Genomic DNA, 21,287 nt, shown 5'->3' with positions numbered 1-21,287 from the left:
TGAGCAGCGCACGTCTCTCGCTGTCGGGTCCCCTCTACGTCACACACCCAGCTTCTGGGGCGGGGGGGACAGCAAGATATGATTTACAGCATTTGCTAATAAAACATATTTATGTTGGGAAGTTTCAAATGTCAACACCACACAGCCAAGACAGAGGGAGAGCAGCGAGCATGCGCGCTGCCTCCCAGCCTGTGGGGCAGCATGCAGCGGGCTGGCGGCCGGGGGGGAGGCCTGGCCCAGCAGCCTCGCCGTTGGCTTAGGGCAAGGGGTGACCAGCGTGTGCTGGCGACGCTGCGGCCAGGGGCCTGTGCCACGGCACCGAGTGCTCTACAGGTGGGCTATGGCAGCACCTGCCAGTGCTTCCCACGGGCTGATGGACGGCATCGACGGGACGGCACCAGGCAAGCCCTGTGCCTCCACGTGTGAGCCAGGCTGGGGCTGTGCTGCCGCAGCCCCCCCCTTCACAAATGCTCCAGCTTGGCCTTAGGGGTGGCCCTACAGAGGTTGTGCTAAGCTGGGTGTTCTAGAGCTGTGGGACAACATGTACGGCCACTCAGCAACACTGAGCAATGGCTGGCCTCCGTCCTCCAAGCTTTCCAGGCTGTGGGCCTTTGCTCTTTGTCCATCTTGCAGTGCATTCCCACCCCCTGACCTCTGCTTGTGGCAGAGTGGGGTGCAAATTTTAAGCTTAAGCCTGAACAAAGCAGAGGGGAAGGGAGGAGAGGATAACTCGTCCTTGGAGATATTGAAGCCTCAAGTGCACGAAACTGAGCAGGTGGCCCACAGTCAGCTCCGCTTCCGGGGACAGGTTTGGGCCAGGTGACCTCTGACAGTCCCTTTTCCATCCATATTATTTTGTGCCTATGACTGCCGGAGCAGGAATGGGCTGTCCCCTCTGGACTGTACCTTGCCCAGCTGCAGGTCAGACAGGGAGCAGGCGTCAATGAAGGCCTGGGCGATCACAGAGAGACAGGCGTCAATGTGGTCTGTCTTGTCAATGTCAAAGACAAACTGGGGGTTCTTCAGGATGTTGACCCAAAACCTCAGAGGTAGGCTGTGAAGGAAACAAGACAGGAACACACCAGGTGAATTATTGTACTCCACAGAGAGAGGAGAGGAAATGCAGGAAAGATGATAGAACTTGAATACAAGAGAGGAAAAAAATGAGGTGCCAGGCTCTGTTATTTATTCATATCCTGGCACTGTACATTCCTCTGCCTAGCTGGTTGGGCAGGCACACGTCCTAACCCTGAAGAGACCCTTGCTCAGGCTGAGGTAAAAGGCATGGACAGGAGACTCTATGTACAGCCTTAACCAGGTGAGCACACACCCTGCTCCTTCAGTAGCTCGCTGAGCCAGATGTGCTCCACGAGAGGCACTGGCATTCTGCATGCATGGGGCTTTTGAATCAGGCTTCCTCACTTGCTGACTTTTTTTTGTAGCAATGGTGTCAGCTCCTTTTCCATTTTCCCTGACAGTAACTATCATCTGGTTCTGATGGTAAGCCTGGCCCCATGAAATACACTTCATATGGATTTTTTTCCGCTCTCTCATCATTTTCTTCTCTGGTTATTTCAGTGCTCGTTTTGGCTGCCACACAGTTTCAGTATATTGCTTGCCCTGCCTACCATCCCTCCTCAGCAGCTGAAGAGTAAAAGCTGCTATATGTCTTTGTTCTACTGCTAATTAAAGGTAATGAAGGCTCGACAAATCTGTAGTTCACGTGTTGTTCTACATGCCTGCTATCCCAGCCAAACTGGTTTTTAATTTTCACATTTTGGGCTGGGAACAGTTGCTGTCCCTGCAGCCTCAGAAGTGCAGAGCCTCTCCTCCTGGTTTTTGCCCTGCTCTATTTTCCCCCTTCACTTTGGCTCCCCTCATGCCATTTCTGCTGCTCATCACATTCCTCAGCACTGCTCCTGGCTGGTTCCTGGTGCTCTGGTACCAGCAGAATGCAGCACCAGCAGCCTGGAGTCCTGTGAATGCCCTGGAGCCTCAGCTTGGTTACAGAGATAAGTCAGGAAAAGTGGCCCCAAAGGGCTGAAAATGAAATCAAATCAAAAGAGATCAAACGAAAAGGAGCCAAATACGATGATTTTAAAATCACCATGATGTTTTAAGACCTTATGTGATTTTTGGAATCTATCTCTGATTCTTTATTGCTTAGAACTGATGTCACTGCTGTCTCCAGTCATCCCATCCCTCCTCTGTTTCTTTTAATTATTTGTATTACTGTGCCTATTCCTTCCGCCCTTTGTCTGACTATGCCTCCTCTTCCAGCTCTCTGCTCCCCTGAGCTCTGCATTTGTTCAAAGCTCTCCGAACCCACTCATTTGGGCTCATTTTTCAGCCTTTCCCTGTTTTCCAAGTTCCTCATTGGTTCTACTTCTAGCAGCCTAATGGTTAATCCAGGACACCAAGGCTTTGCAGCTGCTGCTCTGAGAGATGTAAGGAAAGAAAGAAGAGGTCTTCTCTTCCAAACCTGTTGGTCTTCCAGATGTGCATAGTGTCAGGATCGGTGATCCCTCTTTTCTCTGCTTGCTCCTCTAGGAAGTCAAAGAAATACTTCACGGCCACAGGCGGCTTGTCATCTCGGATACTGAGAATGGCTTTGAACAAGTCATCCAGGAACTTCTGCAGTGTGCCCTGTGGGACAAGCATACACGATCGAGACTGCAGAAAGCAACAGCACCTGAGCCCCAAAAAATGGTGTGAGGAACTGTGACTGCTACACACAAGGGGAAATACTTTGCTGCCAGTTGGGTAAGTCACAAGAGGAAGGGGATGCTAAAGCAAGGAGGGAAAGGTTTGTTTGTGCATAGTGATATAATTAGCTTGCATTTGGGTTTAATTTCTTTTGGCATCGAGGTTTTCTTTCTTACTGCTAGGATCTCACATCTGTGATTGTTCTGCACAGTAAATACAAAAAAGACTGGAGACTGCTGGCCATTCTTGTGATCTCTGCTCCAGTGAAGCATCATGCTGGGATTAAAGATGGGCTGGGAGCCCAACTGCTGGAGCTAAGCACTCACAGCGAGTGGGGAAGTTCAAATCTGAATTAAGATCACACAGACATTCCTCCTGCTTGCAGAGCTGAGCATCTCCATTCCCTTTCTGAGCAGGATCACTCAATGGGGAGATGGGTTCAGGGCTGAATTGAGCACTGTGAGCCCCAAGGCGGTCAGCATCCATTTCATGTCTAGAGACCCCAGACCTGCACTTAGGGAGATTATATGGGGCTTCACATAGCAGCGCTGCTCTCAGAGGGAGAGCTGCAGAGCTAGAGGGGACCAAAAAGCCAGTGGAGCCCAGCAGCTTTGCTGAAGACTCCCTGAACATTCAGGACAGATGAATCCCAAAGCCCTTTGAATGTGACTGGCCCTGCAGCACTCCTGTCTTAGACCAGTCTTCTTGCTACAGGCTGCAAGGAACACTCCCACTTGCTGTAAGCAACCACGTTCCCACCTCCTACCTTTGTAGAGAGCAGCCTGGTCAGGTAGATCTCCGGTAGGACTTTCTTCCTATGGCTTTGTCTGTGGGACTTCTTATGTTCAACTGATTCATCAGTTGGAAGAACCTGGTCCAATATAAAACATATGTTCAGAATGCTCCTCCCCGGAAGTGTCACACTGAATTTTCATTTAACTATAGAATTTCAACTGCATATACAATCCAATTAAAAAGCAGTTACTTGTTATAAATACACCCTTATATGGCTTCAGAAAAGTAATTCATAATATTCAGTTTTTCTGACATTTGTTGCTCTTGCTCTCTTTATTGCCTCTCTCAATCTAGACAAAGAAAATGAAACAATCAATCTCACTTTGCAAGTTAGTCTGTTTGCCTTCCTGCTCTCTGTGAAGTATTCCTGTGTGGCTGCAGTTTAGGTTCCCAGAAACAAGAACAAGGCTTCCATGGAAAGCAGCTTTTCTTAGATTTGGAAAAAAAGTGCAAGAACAATCAGCCAATATTCCTACCCTGGGCTTTTTAAAAACAAAAATAAATATTCCACAGGTCAGGTCGGTTAATTACTGCTCTCTAATGACCTAGCAAGCCATTTAAGTACATCTTGGCATTGTTTCATATGTGCACATTCAGTTTTCTGTCCCTTCTCCCTCCTCGCTCCTGTGTATATGTGTGCATGTGCACGTGCATGTGTGCATTGTGTATGAGTATTCAGCATGGAAACTTTAGCAGAGAAAAAAAAAGCTATACAATACTGTTGTTGTCCTTAACACTTTTTTTTCCTAACAGCTTTTAACAACATTTAGCACTTCGTACTTCCAGAGTGGTGCACAAGCAGGAACTAATAAATCTCCCCAGCCCTGGGAAGCAGGCAGAGTGCCAGCAGCTCCTACTAGGTGACTTGACCAAGGCTGTGCAGAATGTACCTGGTGGCACTGCTCCATGCTCAGATTGCACTTCTGAACTCTCCGTGGCTACTGACAGCTGGATCAGACCACAATAATTACTTTGCTGTCTTGATAATTTATTATTATGTCCCATAGTACTAAAGCTTTTCTACAGATAACCTTTCTGCTCCTTTTTGGGCCTCTCTGAGAAAACTAACGACCGCTGATACAGCCTGTTCATCACATCTGATGGTTCAGCCCACAGAGATGAATTAAGTTAATATCAGAGAGGCTGCAAAGATATTCTCTTCTTTCATCACATACACTAAAAAAATAGGAGCCCAGAGACTTAAGTGCAGGTGAAGAGAGAGATGGCTGTACACACACAGCCTTACCGGTCGCCCTTGCTCCCAGCGTTTCTCAGGCTACCGACAGCTCTGGCCATGCGGTGCGGGGAGGGGGGCCCGGAGCCGCCACATGCGGCAGGGAGCTGGCAGCACCGCTGCCCACCCGCTGCGGACACCGCGCCGCACCGCCACCCCCGCAGCCACCAGCCGCAGCCGGCCACAAAGCTCAGCAGCTCGGGGAGCAAGATACTTACTAAATGGAAGTACTTCTCGGTGTCCAGATCCTTCACTGTGAAGAACAAGAGAGACACAGCAGCTTAGTCTGAGGACCCGGACCGAAACCTGCCTACGCACACTCCATCTGTGTCAGGACGTGCGTTCTGCTTTCCACAAGAAGTGCAAACACCTAGCTGGTGCTTCTGCCCCCTGCAATATCAGCACTTTTCTTTGTTTTGGCAGTGTTTATCTATTGCCTCCTCGGGGGGGAGGTGGGTACCTCAGGAAGCACTTTAAGGGGTGCTTTAAGTCTCCCAAGGGGTGTTGCAAGAGGAACCTAAGAGGGTGTGAGAGCAGGATTAGCACAGGGCCTCTCCTGCATGCCGCCCCTGCTCCGGGTGCCCACAGCGCCGCGATGGCCTGCTACGTCTCCCAGCATTTGTCCCCGGGGCAGCCACGGCCCGGCCGCCTGTCCTCACGCTAACGGGCAAAAGGAATCCCACTGCAGAGACCGACTGTGTGCAGATGGCCTGAAAGACAGAGCGGTTGAAACTCTTTTTCTAATGTGAATTTTTGTCTCCTTCTGCATGTTTTGACTTTCTGTGCACCTGAAACCTAGGTGTATGCTGGCAATAAACTGAGCATGGGAGAGAAAGGGATTTTCAGTCCTGTGGTTTCAGATTCTTACTTTTCTTTCACTGCGTTAGCACAGATTCAATGCAAACCTCCAACAAGCGTGTGAGAAGAAAGGTTCAAACACCTTTAGCTTAAAGGTTGGGCAAACAGAGAGGGGAAGATACTGGAAAACAATTTTTTAAACCAGAAACACAAACATGACATCGGGAACTTAAACATGACAAAGCAAACAACATACACTTGCATCTCCCACAATGTGTATATCAGAAATGCGTACTTCTCAGACCTCAATGTCTCCCACAGAGCAAGAGGAGGCACAAAACCCCAGTCGATTTTTCCATCTTTGCAAGTGACAGACAAGCCTTAAAAAGGCAGACAAACCTACAGACGCATCCAAAGACCTGCCCTCGGCAGTGTTACACTCAGCGGCCACCAGGCACGAAACTGAGCGATGCCCAGCTCTGCCCCACACCTCTGGGAAGTGGTGCTCTGCAGGGGCTGCCAACACCAGCGCCACATGGGCTCATGCTGCACTGCAGCATCTGGGCAAGGGGCCCAGCAGCCAGCTCTCAGCATCACCTCCGAGACGCCCCTCCATGCACACAAGTGCCTCTGCCCCGCCACCAGCAGCAGGGGAGGAGAAGGGAGATACTACCTCTGCTCAGTGTGGCATCCTTCTTGTCCGACAAGCTCATGGCCAGTGACGCCCCTTCAGGGATCTGCAGAGGAAGGGGTGAGCAGACATTTAATGGTGACAGCACCCTGGCAGCACCTCCCAGCCAGCCAGGGATGGACCCGGGCAGCTCCCAAAGCCTGGGGATGCTGGTGCAGCGGCTGCTCTGCCACAAGCATACCCCTGCGACTGCCCTGCCCCTGCTCCCCTGCATGGGAACTGGTAATAATGGCACTGCCCTACTGGGAAAGGCTTTTTTAAGGGCAAATACAAGGTTGGGGCATTCTCAAATGATGGGAATCAGGCAAATATATGTATCCAAGATAAATTTTTGGCATGTCGACACCAGGTAATTTGAAAAAGAAAGAGTGTTGGGCTGTGCAGACACTGCTTTGCCTTTTCCCAGGGAGTGAGAAGGAACCTAAATGCAGGCTGAGGACTCACTGGGGCAGGGACCATCTCTTTGTTCTGCATCTGGCTCTCAGCACAGCAGGGCACTGAGCCAGAAGTGGGGCTCTGTGGCACTGCTGTTACACAATTAATAAGTACTCAGTTCCATTTTTGATTTTCCATGCACTGTTACAGAGCAGTGAGGATTATGCTTCCAAATGTATCAAGGAATGGGGAAATCAAATAAAAAATTCTGGTTTTGTTTAGTTTTAAAGGAAAACTAGTCAAGAGAACATTTTGGTTTGCCACATTTCTCAAATTTTTGGCCTCTTCTCAGCGGCATCCCTAGCCTCTGCTCTCAGGGCAGGCAGTGACAATTGTGCTAGTGATTTCAGCAGGGGCATGGATCAAGAGCTGAGTGATACTAATCAGCCAAGCTGGTGGCCATTGGGAATAGGAGCTTTTTTTTTTTCCTCCTCTTTCTGTTGTCAGTAATAACTTGTTTTGCATGAAGAGTGTTTAATTAGTTTCAGTGTGTTGCAATATTAACGAGCTTCTCGCCAGGGCAGATGTCTATTCCCCGGAAGCTCTCTTGGAGCTATGGCAACCTTCCTGCTTGTTTCTGATAATCCTGTTTTTGGAGGAGGAACTGCCGCTCGCCCCTGAGGCCAGGCAGGCTCCAAGGAAGCAAAGCTTTTCTGCAGCGCTGGCAGGTTTACCTTGTAATGTGCTAATGTGTTGAGCTTCTTCCTGCCGTCCTCCACCACCGAGGTGTCGTCGAGGTCCCGCAGGATGTAGCTGTCGGTGCTGGTGGCAAACCACTCTGAGCAGACAGAGGGGAGAAGTGAGTGCCCAGCCTGGAGGAGGCTGGCGCAGCAGGACCGAGGGCTCCTGGCGGGCACCACGCCAGGCAGCACACGTCCGCCGCACAGCACCACTGCAAAGGCCTCCGGGGCTCTCTGCAACTAAAGCAGGTGTGCTTCACTCCTCCAGGGCTAAGCCCAAAGCAGGGGATCTCTGGACTAATGCAGGACTGGATGGCCCTGGGAGAGGTGACAAAGGCTCTGCTCAGCAGGACTGGTAAGGAGCACCCCTCCCCAGTCCCTGTCCCTGTCTGGTCCCTCGGGGCCATGAGGCACCTGCCTCGCACCACACTGTGCGGGTGAGACGCTGCGGGGCTGTGCACGTGGCTACCGAAGGTCGGTGGCGGCTCCTGACGGGGCAGAGCCTGTCATGGCCGGGGGACGTGCCACGAGCACCAGGGAGAGGAGCGCGACCCGGGCACTGCGCCAGCCCAGCGCGTTCTCCCAGGAAGACTCCCCCGGCACCGACTATGCTGAATTCCACGCCTTGCGGCTCCTTGTGCCAGCTGTTGTGTGGCATGGAGGCACTGAGGCCAGCGTGGTTTTCTCTTCACAGTACTGGGCTTGGATTCTTCTTAAGTTCTGGGAGGAGGAGTTGTCCACTGGGTAAATTAATAACACAACTGAACCCGTGGACAGGTAGGAGCCCATGGGCTCATTTATGGCTGCTTATGGAGAGACACGTATTAATGAGCCATGTGCAGACCCAAGAGTGTTTTAGAGAATACCACTTCTGGGGTTTACTAATACGGGCTTCAAAGGACGCAAGTCCAAGCACCCCTCTGCTCACCTTGGGCTTTCCTAAAGCTCCTTTCCAGTTACATGGCTCCCTCCTGCCCACCAGGATCTGGTCCCATCACTTATTCCTGAAGACAGTCCTCAGGAAAAGGCTGTCTTGAGCCAGCCCTCTCCCAGTGCTACTCCACCCAGCACCCTCCGACAGACACCAAGAGCTACTGTGCAACATCAGCGCCTTCATCCGCCGGTAGGGGCTGGCCTGTCCAACGCAGCCGTTCCTTACCAAGGTCAACGTCTTCCACCCTTGGCCACTGGGAGTAGGGGACGTTCTTGCAGAAGGCCTCCAGGATCTTCTCTTTCACTTGGCTGAGTGTGTCTGTGTCCATGGCCCTGACGCTCAGGGAGTCCATCCCACAGCCTTGGAAAGAGACGTTGAGGTTCTGCGGGCAGAGGCCAAGCTAGGAGTGAGGAGCGGCAACCTACCCAGCTCTGCTGGCTCTCACGGACACGCGGCGCTGCAGCACCACACAGCTCTTGCTGCCGCCTGCTGGGCGCTGCACTGCTGGAAGTCAGGCTGAGCAGATGTGGTCAGCTACATTTTTATCATAGAATCATAGAATCATTTTACCGCTAGTGAAAAGCGCTAATTTATGACTGAATTTATTGATGAAGCCAGGAGGACGTGGGGAGCAGCGCTGCACCCTCCTTTCATGCTGCCTTACTACTGGGCCTGAGCCCTGGTGCGCAGAGACCTCCTGTGTGGTGGGAGGGAAGTTCAGCCCTGCCACCAGCCATGTTCTCAGCTTCTTGGCTCTGACCAGCGACTAATGGGGCTGCTAAGGCTCATTGCCCTGCCTCTCCCTAACACAATTGGCCAGGCTGCTCTGTTTAAACAAGCTTTAAGCACACTGCATACTGGGTCTGATGCCACTCGGGTATTCAACACCCCCAGCATGCAACAACCTGTTGGAGAAGGTAACTGAACAGTGGGATCATCAGCTGCAAAGGGCTGTGGGCTGCTGCAGATACCACTCAGACCTCGGGGACGCCCTGCTTCTGCTATAGTCACAGCAGAAAGCTGCAGGGCAACCAGAGTGACTCTCTTCCCACAAAAAATCCTCTCCTCTTTGGTAGATGCTCCCATGCCACTCAAGCGAGGAGAGGGATGCAGAGCACAGACATGTCCTCGCACAGGATCTGCAGACCCAAAGGTCACGAGCACAGCGCTGCCCACCTGCCCGCTGGGGGCTTCATCCCAAGGCTGCCTCAGCGCTACCTCCTGCTTCTGTCCTCCTCTCCTCAGTGTGTACGAACAGAGGGCCACTCTGTGCGTTCGGTTAGCTGGGAATGCAGTTCTGAAGCCAGCTAGCTACCTCATTCGCAAGCCCAGGTCAGGAAGCTGTGCAGAGGCCAGGAGCATTGTTGTATCTAAGCACAGCTGCCTCTTAGAAGGACATACGGTAAATGTGAGATGGATGGCTGGGATTCTCACAGCCTACCGGTTCCTTCGCAAACACTGCTTTCTAGTATCAGGATACACACCCAGCACCCCTGGTGATGACAATGTGAATGCACAGATGGAGTCCAATTTTTGCCATAGCATTAAATGAAGATGAATTTTCACTTTGTATACTGTGTGGGTGTTTTTTAAAGCAGAGGTTTGGTTACCAGCAATGCAGGGGATTGCCAGTGAGTTAGCCCTGCAGATGCTTGCCTTCCTCGAACACACTCTGCTCATACTTTTGCTTCTCTTCTTGCAAACAAAGTAGGAAGCAGCTGTACTTCCTTGCTCAGACTTATGAAGTTACCATTTCTGCTGAGAAAGATAATACTTTGCGTCCTGCTGCTAACCCCTCTTGGTCTGTGCTGTAAATTTACAGGTCAATTGGTAACAGGAATCTGAGAGGCTGTGGAGCTCGAACCTGCTCTGAGTTACAGTGATGCACATCTGGGGTAACCCACTGACTTCAGTGAAGCTGCTCCAGATTTATGCCAGGTAATTGAAAGCAGGGTTTGACCCAGGCTCTGGAAAGGCGTCTGCTGAATTATGTGTCAGGCAGTGAAGGGAATGAAGTCCACACACAGCCCTGCTCTGCCTGGTTGCTGCAGGAGGCAATTTGCAGAACCGCTTTTCAGCACCATGTGGTGACACTCTGCACGCAGCCCAGGATGCAAGGCCATAGCCAGCACCTTCTCACTGGTAGTGAAGACACTGATTTGCTGGTAGTAGTGAACTGGTTCTGTCAACAGTTTGAACAAGGCAGAACAAATTTTCCTGCCCCCCTCCACCCCTAATCTAACCACATCAACAACCACCATGGGCTGGACATGAAAACAAGCAGTCATTACAAGCCTTGCTCCACAGCCAGGAGCCCAGGCATCAGCGAGGTGCCCACACAAGTGCATAACTCACACGGGTATCACACGTGTGTGGGCATGAGCCCCCTGCGGGCACAGCTACCTCACCGCACCCTGCTGGGGGGGGGATACTCACCCTCGGCTTCGCCTCAATGTTCTCCCGCAGGAGCCACTCCTCGTTGAGGGTGTACCTGGCTTTCCCCGTGATGGCATCGATAGAGCCTTTGTTAATCTGCTGCTTGATGGCACAGATTAACAGGAAGAATGGCTCGCCAACTGTCTCCTGGGGAAAGGGAGAGAAATCCACGTCAGCAAACTGGACCTGGTGGCAGCACAGATGGGGCAGGCTCTGCAGGGACCCTGGGGTAGCGAACCCCCCAGCGCCCCTGGCTCTACAACCCCACATGGTGCTCAGGGCCATCGCTCCTGGATGCCTGCAGCACCTCTTCTCCAAGACTCTCAGAGGCTGCCCAGAAACCCTCGGACTCGGGCCACATGGCAATGCAGACAGGAAGGTGGGCATTGCAGCTGGCTGCAACCATGAGCAATTTTTTTTTGGGGGGGGGGGGGGGGATGAGCTGTGATTGTCAGCCTCAATGTACCCCATCCAACTTTACAACAGGCAGTGCAGGTTGTGAACTACCACCAAAAGGCTATGCCAGCATTTTATATCATGGGCAGAGACTTAGTCACTGTTCAGAAGGCTGGGGCACAAGCACAGCTGTGCCAATGGGTACATACGCGCGCAACGCTTGGCAACAATACAAATGTACATTAATTGACATGGGAAATTAAACATGAACATCAGGAAGAATCTGGCATACTCCTGTACAGCAATGTTTCTTGCAGCCTGACAGAGCCTATACGGTATAACATATTGCACTCTGCAGGACAAGGAATGAGGCTGATGTGCACAAAAGCCAGATCTAGAGGGACATCTGGATGCGTAACTTTCTCATAAAGGTATTGGCTGAACCTCTCTTTGTGCTGCCTGGTTTGCCCTTGGAATCCATGGGACTAAGGCCACTGTGTGCATACCCTGTGGCTCTGGGAACCAGCGTTCATACTGCTCATACCGCAGCAGAGCCTTGATCACAGCAGAAGAGAAAGGATCAGGGTCAACCAAGCTGTTCCCACATGATGGCAATCAAACAGACCATTTCACTCCTTACATTTGTCAAACTTCGTCTTATAGGATAGATGTGAATTGTGACACTGCTGCAGTAAAAACAAAAAGCATAATAGGGACCAGCTATTTGTGACACGGTTCAGCTACACGGTTTAATGCCAGATTTCTGATCCATTTATGTCTGTTACACTGATGTGCAAGTAAAACACAAGCAATTTTCTTAAGAAACGTTTCAGTACTGGAGTACATCCCACTCTCCCTAATGTTCATGTGCAATTTCCTTCAAATGAGGCAAATGCAAATTATTGCACATTTATGTACTATCCGAGCATCTCACACACCCCTGCACAACCATTCCTGCCATCTGAAATCCTTCTCAAGACAACAGATATCAAATGATTTTGATATTTCTCAGCTAGGAGCTGCTAAATCCTGTTCAATCTGCTTCTTAATTAAGACTTGGTGATTATTTTATTCTAATTGCCTTATAATTGCTAAAGCAATTAGTTTGATGTCAATTTTGATTCGGCTGCATTCAGAGCAACTGACATTAAGACACTGCAGCAGGGCTGTAGGTGGGCATGCGCCATCTGTGCCATGGTGCATTTTATTTTCCAAGGGCAACTTTTTTTATGAACATGGGGAAGTTCCTTGGGCCTTCTGCTGGGGTTTAATGACTTCTTGCAATGCTCCTTCTGAGCACACAACACAAAACGTGCTCTGAAGCAGAGTCGCTGGTGCTTGAAATGGAGGAAGGTATGGCTTCCAGAAAGCAGAGGGACACGTGAAGTCATGTGGCTAAGGAGAAGTCAAGGATTGCAAACAGAGAGGAGAAAGTGTCAGAAGACACAAAGAAAAGTTAGTTTCTGAGAGAAAGGCAAGATTATGAGACAACAGGCAAAGGGATTACATTGACACCGAGACATCGCCAGGTTGCACTACTTTGCATCACTAGTGTGATGCAAACTGGCACGCTGCCACACTGACCCGATGCACGAGGTGCTGACAGACCGTAACAACAGCCCTGCCACAAACAGGAGCTCTGCTTGTGCTCGAACACGCAGTGAGGATGACCCCGAGGCTAGATTCAGCGCCAGCTTTTGGAGCCTGCCCTGTGCCCCTTGGGAAGCTCTGGTCCTAGACACAGCTCCAGCCACAGAGGGAAGTGAGGGTGCTGCGAACCGCTACATAAAAACTGAGCCAGTCCTGCTGATACCAGGGCTCTTTAATGCCTGGAACCAGCAGACACTGCATGGGTCGAAACTGATCATGTGGCACCTTCTTGCAAATGGAAACACTCGATGGAAAGGGGGCAGCCTGAGAAACTGGTGAAATGGGTGTTTCAAATCCTGCCGCAGTGTGAATGAACAAGATCTTTTCTCAGGACTCGCCTCACAGGAAATAAACTACAGTGCTCAGCCTGCTAGATACTATTTCTGTTTGTCTTCTTGGCTTTCAGACTCAGGAACTGTGGGATGTTATGGAAATCTGCAAAAGTGCTAATCAGACAGCAAATTTCAAAGAGGGGAAAGAAGGGCTGGCAGGCAGGGACGAGAGATAAAATGGCAAGCTTGGAAACCTCAAGCATTGTTCAGAAAATTCATCTGGAAACAAATCAAAACTGACTTTGGACTTGGCTAGTTGGGAGAAAGGAAGTTTAACTAAAAGAGATCAGTGCTGATTCAGGACAAAAATTACTTTTAAAAAAACACACTCTGGGGCCTTTTTTTCCTCCTATTGTGAATGTATTTTAATGAGACTTCATTTTCATTTTTGACTGAACTGTTACAGGCTCTTAAAGCTATCCAGGACACTCAAATAACTTTACAGTAATGGAAAGCACAGTTTAGGCTGGCATTACTTGAACTCCTTCATACATGATGAGTGTGGGAGGGCTTGGGTTTTATATGCTTGGGAAAAGAAAAGATTCAGAGCAGACTGGATTCACATGTTGCTGCCCTGCTAACAAGGCTGACCAGTCACTAGAGATGTCCTCACAGGAACATGCTACAGTCATTTCCAAAAAGTCTTGGTGAGGCTGGGGTGGGAAAAGCACAGTAAACAGCTGCTTGTCCCAGGTGCCAGCTAATTTTAGGATGATTATCTATTTGCATAATGTGCCAAACCTCAGCTCCATCCCCCATGCAAAATTTTGGGAAATTTGGACACAGATCTAAGTGCTGTATTTCAGGTCCTTAATTTTCATTTAGCTACCAGTCCCCTGATCCTGTTAGGGGCTAGGCAAAATGGTACAAAGGTATTGCACAAGGAAGGCTCTTTTCAGCATTTTTCCATCATTTTATGTGTGTTTCTCATACAGTTTTGCAGAATCCAAGATCTACAACAGTTGTGTAAATGATGCAAGTTTTCAAGCACTTTCTAATTCCAACCCCAAGGAGCAAGCCTCCCGCTACTCCTTCATGCTATCTCCTGCAAGCATTTCACCCTGTCAAAGTGGTAACTCCATTGCCTTCAGGTGCCCTCCGTATGTTTAACCACGAGTGACTGTGGCCTGCCACTTCTTCCCAGTTGAAGACAGCTCCTTCAAAGCATTTTCCCCCAAAACACAAATGGACGGACTGTTAGGCAGAGCATTAATACAAAACAAATGTTTCGAGCATGTAGAGTTGACTTACAAGGGAAAATACAAGCACTTGGAATTTTTCCACTGAACAACGGCAGGGACCTTTGCAGCAGCTGTTTCAAATAGACGTTGTGATTAATGGGGATAATTCAGGAATGAGAACCAGACCCATCGTCACATGTCTGAGAGCCCAGTGCTGCAGGCAGGCGGGCAGCCTCTTTTTTTAACCAAGGAATGCCTCTCTGAGGGCAACAGAGTTTGATCTGGAGGGACGCAAGGCACATGGGAGTGTTTGACTATCACTAATATTTAAATAGCTTTCTTGAGCTAAAAGCAGCTCATGCAGGGAGGTGCTTCAGAGGCTCCACACTTGGTTTTGCAGCAGGGAAGGCTCTGGCTCTGCTCAGGCTGCTGGCCCTGGGCTGGGACCTCTCCATCCCTGTGCACAGCAGCGGCTCGTGTCTGTTTGCAGCCCTCTCGTCCAGGGAGGGACAGAAGCCTCTCCAGACATTTCTGTCTCATCCATCCCCTTCTTCCCATGTCAGCAGGCAGCAGCTTTTCCTCCAGTTGTGCCCCCCACCTCCACTGCGGAGCCCATGATGGACAAGCCTCTTGGAAATCAAATCTTCACCGCACTCTCTTACGGTGAACGTTTGCCATTCAGAAATGGGGAACAGGCTGCGCCAGGGGGTGCAGCAATGGTCCTGACTGCTGTAGCATCAGGCTGAGCACACAAAGCGAGGAGGGGCGCAGAGCCCAGCACTAGGCACTAGCTCCAGCCAGAGCAGGCTGGACACGGGCAAGCGAGCCCAGCAGCACGGCCCGTGGCATGCCACCAACCTGGCCCTGGCTGCACTGCACCGACAGCCTGCCCATGCCACCCTGAGGCCCGTGGCAGGCAGGCGGCCGGGCGGCTTCAGCTGACGGCGGGCACCAGTGTCGTTCTGCATGGGCAGCCCCGGCCCCGGCCCTGCGGCGGGCACCCAGAGAGGCCTGCTGCTGGGGCCACCTCCCCGCCAGGTGCCGCGGGAGTGGTGGCACAGGCGCTCGGGAGCTGCGTCACCATGAATTAGCTCTGTAACGTGCCCGCTTCCTCAGGCCCACGTGATAAGACTTGACTTTCTTCCCTCTTTATTTTTTTTTTCCCCTGAGAAAGCCTTCTTGCACAATGTCCATTTTTAGCAGAACTGGAGCTGGATCAGATGCCTCACATGTGGGCTCCACTCTCCAAAAGGAGAGATCAGCACTTTTTCTCCCCAATGGTTAAACTACAGGCACAAAAACTAAAGATTAAAAAAAATTCACTAATTCACTCTTTTCTTCTCTGACAGGCTGGAAAGCCATGCTCCATCAGCACAGCCATCCCTTTTCATTCCCGTGACTTTTCTTTCATTATGGTGCATAATTATGCGAGCTAAAATGAAAGATTAAGAACTACAAAGCCACAAGATTTAGAAGAAAAAGTGATCATCATCTGGGTTCAGAAGACATGATATGTACAAAGACAATGAGGTATTGCTTCTGTGGCTATAGCAAACACTTTGCAAAAGAGATTTTTCAAAAGGCCTTTTCTAGGCTTTCCCCTGTGAATATAATGGGGTGTCCTCCAATTAGCTGCTGTGGAATCAATTATGTTATTGCTCAATTCTTCTGGGAAATTCCAACCAGAACTGGCAAGCATTGGAGATAAAGCACTGAGCAGATGGAGATGCTCTGAGATGCCAAATATATTCCTTTTTGGTTACTGTAGGAAGATAGTCAGGCTTCTGGGACAGACATCCCCCATCTCCTGCTAAGACTCGTCTGGGCAGCGTGGAACCACAAGGACATGTCCAGAGCGAGGAACACCACACACAAGTGGGCACTGGCAGCTCAGCAGCCTTCCTGCCCCTGCGCCGCGATCCCCTCCTGGGCTCTTGCACTAGAGACAAAATACTGAACTAGCTGGCAACCAGCAGTAAGGCTATGTGAGCCGGGCAGGGAAAACAACAAATAATTGGAACTGTTCCCAAAACCTCGAGCCATTGTGGTTATTTTTCAATTCCCCTATGAATCTCTTCTCAAGCATGGTAACAAATGCTAGCTAGTGCTCTGGCCTTACAAAAGGCAGGCCACACCAGGAAGCCTGCCATGAAGTCTGATCACAACAAATTACCAGGCAGAAATGGAGAAGCAACCGAACTCACAGTTGCTTTTTCACACTTGAACCTTTCAATCTGTTGGAGTTTGTCAACCATTAGTGACACGGCAACTGGCAAAACTGGCAAGTATTTAGGTCCTCAGCTGACATGTCCCTTGCTACCCCTGCATGCAATGCCAAACCTGCACCTACAACAGTACTGATCTGTTTATCTTACTCTGAGATAGCTGTACATGCAGATGGACATCCAGTTGGTGAGCATCTTCTCCACTACAGATTCAGTTCTCCTCAGCATCAGCTTGGGATTTTTGGAAGCTGAAGCATCAATTAGATCCACCAGGAGGTCCTTCATGATGCTGGTGTAATATTCCAGTTTCCCATGCAGCGCAATAGTAAGCAGAGAGGCCAAGTTACACCTGAAGAACAGAATTGTGTATGACTTAAGCACTGACACAAGAAGACTAAGTTGACAACTATCATTAACATAAAATAGCGCAAAGGCAGTGTTTCTGATAATTTTCATGAGCTCTCTCAATGGTGTTAAACTTCAAAGCCTCTTTCAACGCTGCAGGACCTCAGGTCAGCCTGCACACTCTTACTAGTAAGCCAACTGTTCAGGGACACAAACACTGCACAAGCAGGTCACACATTGCACCTTTTGGTGCTCTTCAGGGTAATGGAGAAGGTTTATGGCCATTCATTTCTAATAGAAAAGTGGGATGCCAGTGTAAGTCAACCTTCAGGTGAAATGCATGTCTCTAGACAGGGGCCGGATCACTTATGGTTTAGGGATCAATCTGTCTTGCCCAGCTGCCAGGTCTTTGGTTCAAATTTAGCCTAAATGATCAGCGGCTAAAAGCCACAGGTCTACAGAAAATGTTCATGTAGGACAGGTGACATGCTCAACAGCTCCCTCCTCAGCAACCTCTTGGGGCAAAGCAGGAGCCATACAGCCACCTTTCAGAGCAGAGACCATGAGGCAGCACTCAAGGCTACTAAGGCTCTAGCACCAGACTCCTGCAGGGCATGAATACCCCCTTCAGACAGGCTGGCTGCCTGTGTCGCTCTTCATATGGTCTTTTGAAGCTCATACCTGTCTCTAACAGCAAAGTCCTTCTGTTGCTCAAGAGCATGGACAAAAACAATGAGAAAGTGCTTGTTGTTGAGCAAGGTGGAGAACAGTGATATTCCCTCTTCCATATTGGGTCTGCAGTTTTCAGGGATCTAAGGGGAAAAATTAGAAAACAGTGTAAGAAAAACACTGCTTGTTGTTTTCTCCCAGCCTTCATCCTACCTGACTGCAAGGATGTCCCTGCTGAGCAGAGAGGTACTGTCCTGAGAGCCCTGTACTCCCTCTGCTTATACTAGCCAACAGCATGCTTCTGTGGTGAAGGCACAACTGCATCCTGGGCTGCATCAGAAGCAGCATGGCCACCAGGCCAGTGGCAGTGACTGTTCCTCTCTGTTCAGCACTTGTGAGACCATCTGGAGTAGTGTACCCAGTTTTGCCCCCTCCCTTTGAGATGGACATTGACAAAAAAAAAAAAAAGCAAGTGCATCAGAGGGCTGCCAAAACAATTAGGGGACGGTTGCACACAGTGTACAAGGAGAGGCAGAGAGACCTGAGGCTATTCAGCCTTAAGAAGAGGTGGTGAAGGGGATAACTTACTATGGCCTTCAGCTGCACCATGGGAGGGTAAATAAGACAGAGCCATGCTCTTGTCTGTAGGTACAGTGATAGGATGAGAGGCGAGGGACACCAGATAGAGCACGGGACATTGATTACATATTACGAAGAAAGTTTTCACCTTTAAGGCCATCCGGCACTGAAACAGGAGCCCCAAGGGGCAGTGGGATTTCCATCCTTGAAGATATTTCACAATCAGCTGGACAAGGCCCTCAGCAACCTGATCTAGTTGGAGCTGCTTTAAGCAGATATCCCTTCCAACCTAAAGACACTCTGATTCTTCAGTTCATGATTTCTTGTTCACACAAAACCCAGCTATGGGATAACGGCTTTTACTGAGTCCCCACGTGGGACTAATTTCATTTATGATGAACTGTGTACAGAACTGAAGTGACATACAATATGGTACACCTGGGAAGAAAGCCCACAGTGAAGCTGGGGAGGATCTTCGGGCAGAGCTTCTTCATGTGAGAGCAGAATTTCACAGATCTATCTTCTCCAATCAGTAAAAGCTGATCCGGTGCCGATATGTGTTAATTGTTTTGAGTGATCGAGCATTTTCCACACACCACAAGAAAATGCATGGTACTGTCAACACATGTGAGTATGGTTAGCAAACACTCAAGAACATTTGTTTTGTTAGTGGGTTACTCACTTTCCATTCCCCCACCAGGAGCGGATGAGTTTCTTGGACCTGGGACCCCACCTGGGAGCTGAGCTGCTGGGAAGGCAGAATGTAGCACTCCTCATACAGCGAGGAACACTGCAACCAAACACAGCATTAGCAGAGGGCAGCTGAGCCAGGCCAGAGACCTCCTCATGTGCCACACACCACAAGGGAATGAGGTGGAGAGAAATGTCATCGGCACTGAAGACCACCCATTATGAAGAAATGCATTGGAATGGTTTACGAAGCCTTTAAACACTTTGCAAGAGCCTCTTGAATGAGCAAACACCACAGGAGTGGGGGGGAGGCAGATGTCTGAGCAGACACAAGGCTGTTAGGGTAGGGAGACTGCAAATAGACTTATGTGACAGCTAGAAAATCCCAGAAGAGAAAGCATAATAGGAGAGTAAGTCAAAATAGAGAAGTACTGGATGTCTTAACATATGTAACTTTTGAAACAGATGGGAAAAACGTTTAAATCTCTAACATTCATATAGCAGCCTGAATCTTAGAGAGTCTAGTGTGCCTAGATGTATAGAGACTGGATAACTTAAAAACCTGAGTAATAACTACTAATGAAACACTCTGCAGTCATAAATCATCCTCTCACTCCTCACCACCGAAACGCACCAGCCTCAGGGGTGAAATACAGCAGCGGTTAGCAGCACACAGCAATGCGGCAGAGCAGCTGGTGATGGGAATTACGGCATTGTCACGTCTGGTGCTGCCTGGAGGAGGGCTGTGGGTAGACAGACCCAGCCTGCATGCCCAAGGGGCATCTTACTGGGGGCACTGTAAGCCCAGTCACTGGCGGAGAGGAGCCAGAAGGAGAGACAGAGACATCTAATGAGCTCTGAGAACTGGCAGCGCAGCTGGAAATTCTCGGTGGCAAGCTGTGTGGAACAAAAAGCCACCTTTCCCTGAGCACTGACGGGAGACGCCCTTCAGCTTCCTCTCAACAGACAGCAGGGTAAAACTGGAGCCACTGGGAACAAAGGGGTGTCCCCAGCACTGTCTCCTCATGTGAGAGATGCTGCTTCCAGAGGAGGGCATCCAGTGGCACCAAACCGGTGAGCTAGCACAACTCCCAGACCCATGCCTCGTCTGCCTTCTAGCTCCGCCAGGCTCCGGTCATGTGCTGAGCAAGTCTGACCTTACTTCACACCCTGGGAGCTGTGGCTCCACTTTTGATAATAATTAGGGCTGAAATACATGACAACTGCATATTTGACAGTGGAATGATTTTGTTACACTGTAATAACTCTGGCAGAGGGAGAGCAGAGCCCTGTTCTGGTTAGGAAGAAATTGGGTGTGATTAGGTGCCTGTGAAATGTGGTATTGCCTTACCTTGGGAAAGAAGGTCCGAGTGACAAAGTGCTTGTACTCTAGGAACGGGATCCCTTGGCTGCGGTTCAGCTCCTTGGTCAGGTCTGTCATGTCTGTCTGCAGCTCAGCAAAACCTTAGGCAAAGAGACCCGCAGATGGTAAGAGTGCTGATAATCTACCAGCCGAGACAGAGAGCAGGCAGGCTGGCACTGAAATGCATTGCTTGTCTCTTCTGCCTTCTTGAGCCTTCTCCCTTGAGTGGGCTGAAGCAGGGTTTTCTTGTGGAGCAGATTACTTTCAGGGTTTACCTGTCAGTGCTATACATCACACCCTGCAGCACACACAGAGAAAAAATTTCCCCTGCCTTCTGGAGACCAGCCCTGAAGTCTGCTTCTGCAGAAGGATTTCAGTGCTCATGGCAGAAGCATGTACTTAGTGGACAGCAAATGCAGACGCTTGCCTTACTTCTCACATTGCTCTAGCAGGAACGTGTTGCCGGTTTTGTTGTACCTAATCATAAAGCACACTAAAGATTTGTGTGACCTGCAAGCAACCCTCCAATGTGGCTGAGAGCCACTAACCCTGAGACAGGGAAATCAGTGGCACTGGAGATAAGTGGCTTGCCCAAGTCAGGCAGCAAGACAGGGGCAGAGCCACACTTCCAGCCACTAAGCCTCATTCACAAATCCTGCTGAAGCACAAAGGCAATGACAGAAACTCTTCTATAAGTAATTCTATAAATTTCTACAAAGAAGGCGAATGTCTTCAACCCTGCTATTCTGACATCTCCCTCCCAGTCCTGGCTCCTCCATGGTGCCCAAGCATGGCGACTTACCTTTGCGAATTTCCTCCCGGATCTGTGACTCCATCTCCTCCATCTGGAGCAGGGTTTTCTGCCAGTAGCGCTCTGCTCTGCGGCTCTTCGTGCAAAACACAAAGAGAGCTGGAAGAGAGGAAAGGAACAAGCCTCTTGGACTAGGGTGCTAACAGCAGCTGAAGCTGGACCAGAGTGGTCCTCTGTTAACGTGGGTGCAGAAAGCTAAACTCAGTGTTGGTTTAACACATATAACAAAACTGGTACTGATTAGGCAGCTGTCAATTATCTGTAAATAAGTAAAACCAGCTGGACTTTAATGATCATGCTGTCACAGACATCTTCAATTTATTTCTGGGCTGTCTAT

General features: G+C 49.8%; 1 protein-coding gene across 2 annotated transcripts in view; it reads right to left on the bottom strand.

The window, feature by feature from the left end:
* Window positions 1–21,287, bottom strand: part of PLXND1 (plexin D1) — an 80,893-nt gene that overhangs the window by 6,399 nt on the left and 53,207 nt on the right. For both annotated transcript variants that reach the window (XM_048069321.2, XM_067002829.1), the window contains 13 exons: window positions 20,942–21,049; window positions 20,128–20,240; window positions 18,769–18,876; window positions 17,520–17,650; window positions 16,644–16,842; window positions 10,710–10,856; window positions 8,499–8,655; window positions 7,334–7,437; window positions 6,207–6,270; window positions 4,954–4,988; window positions 3,473–3,577; window positions 2,483–2,646; window positions 907–1,054 (listed from right to left, as the gene is read on the bottom strand). In XM_048069321.2, coding sequence (XP_047925278.2) covers window positions 907–1,054; window positions 2,483–2,646; window positions 3,473–3,577; window positions 4,954–4,988; window positions 6,207–6,270; window positions 7,334–7,437; window positions 8,499–8,655; window positions 10,710–10,856; window positions 16,644–16,842; window positions 17,520–17,650; window positions 18,769–18,876; window positions 20,128–20,240; window positions 20,942–21,049 — 1,583 coding nt within the window. The remainder of the gene's footprint in view (window positions 1–906; window positions 1,055–2,482; window positions 2,647–3,472; window positions 3,578–4,953; window positions 4,989–6,206; window positions 6,271–7,333; window positions 7,438–8,498; window positions 8,656–10,709; window positions 10,857–16,643; window positions 16,843–17,519; window positions 17,651–18,768; window positions 18,877–20,127; window positions 20,241–20,941; window positions 21,050–21,287) is intronic.

This window comes from Anser cygnoides, chromosome 10, assembly GCF_040182565.1.
Source record: "Anser cygnoides isolate HZ-2024a breed goose chromosome 10, Taihu_goose_T2T_genome, whole genome shotgun sequence".
Taxonomy (NCBI): Eukaryota; Metazoa; Chordata; class Aves; order Anseriformes; family Anatidae; genus Anser; species Anser cygnoides.
The sequence above is the reverse complement of the archived record's forward strand: the minus strand, read 5'-3'. Positions and strand labels throughout refer to the sequence as shown.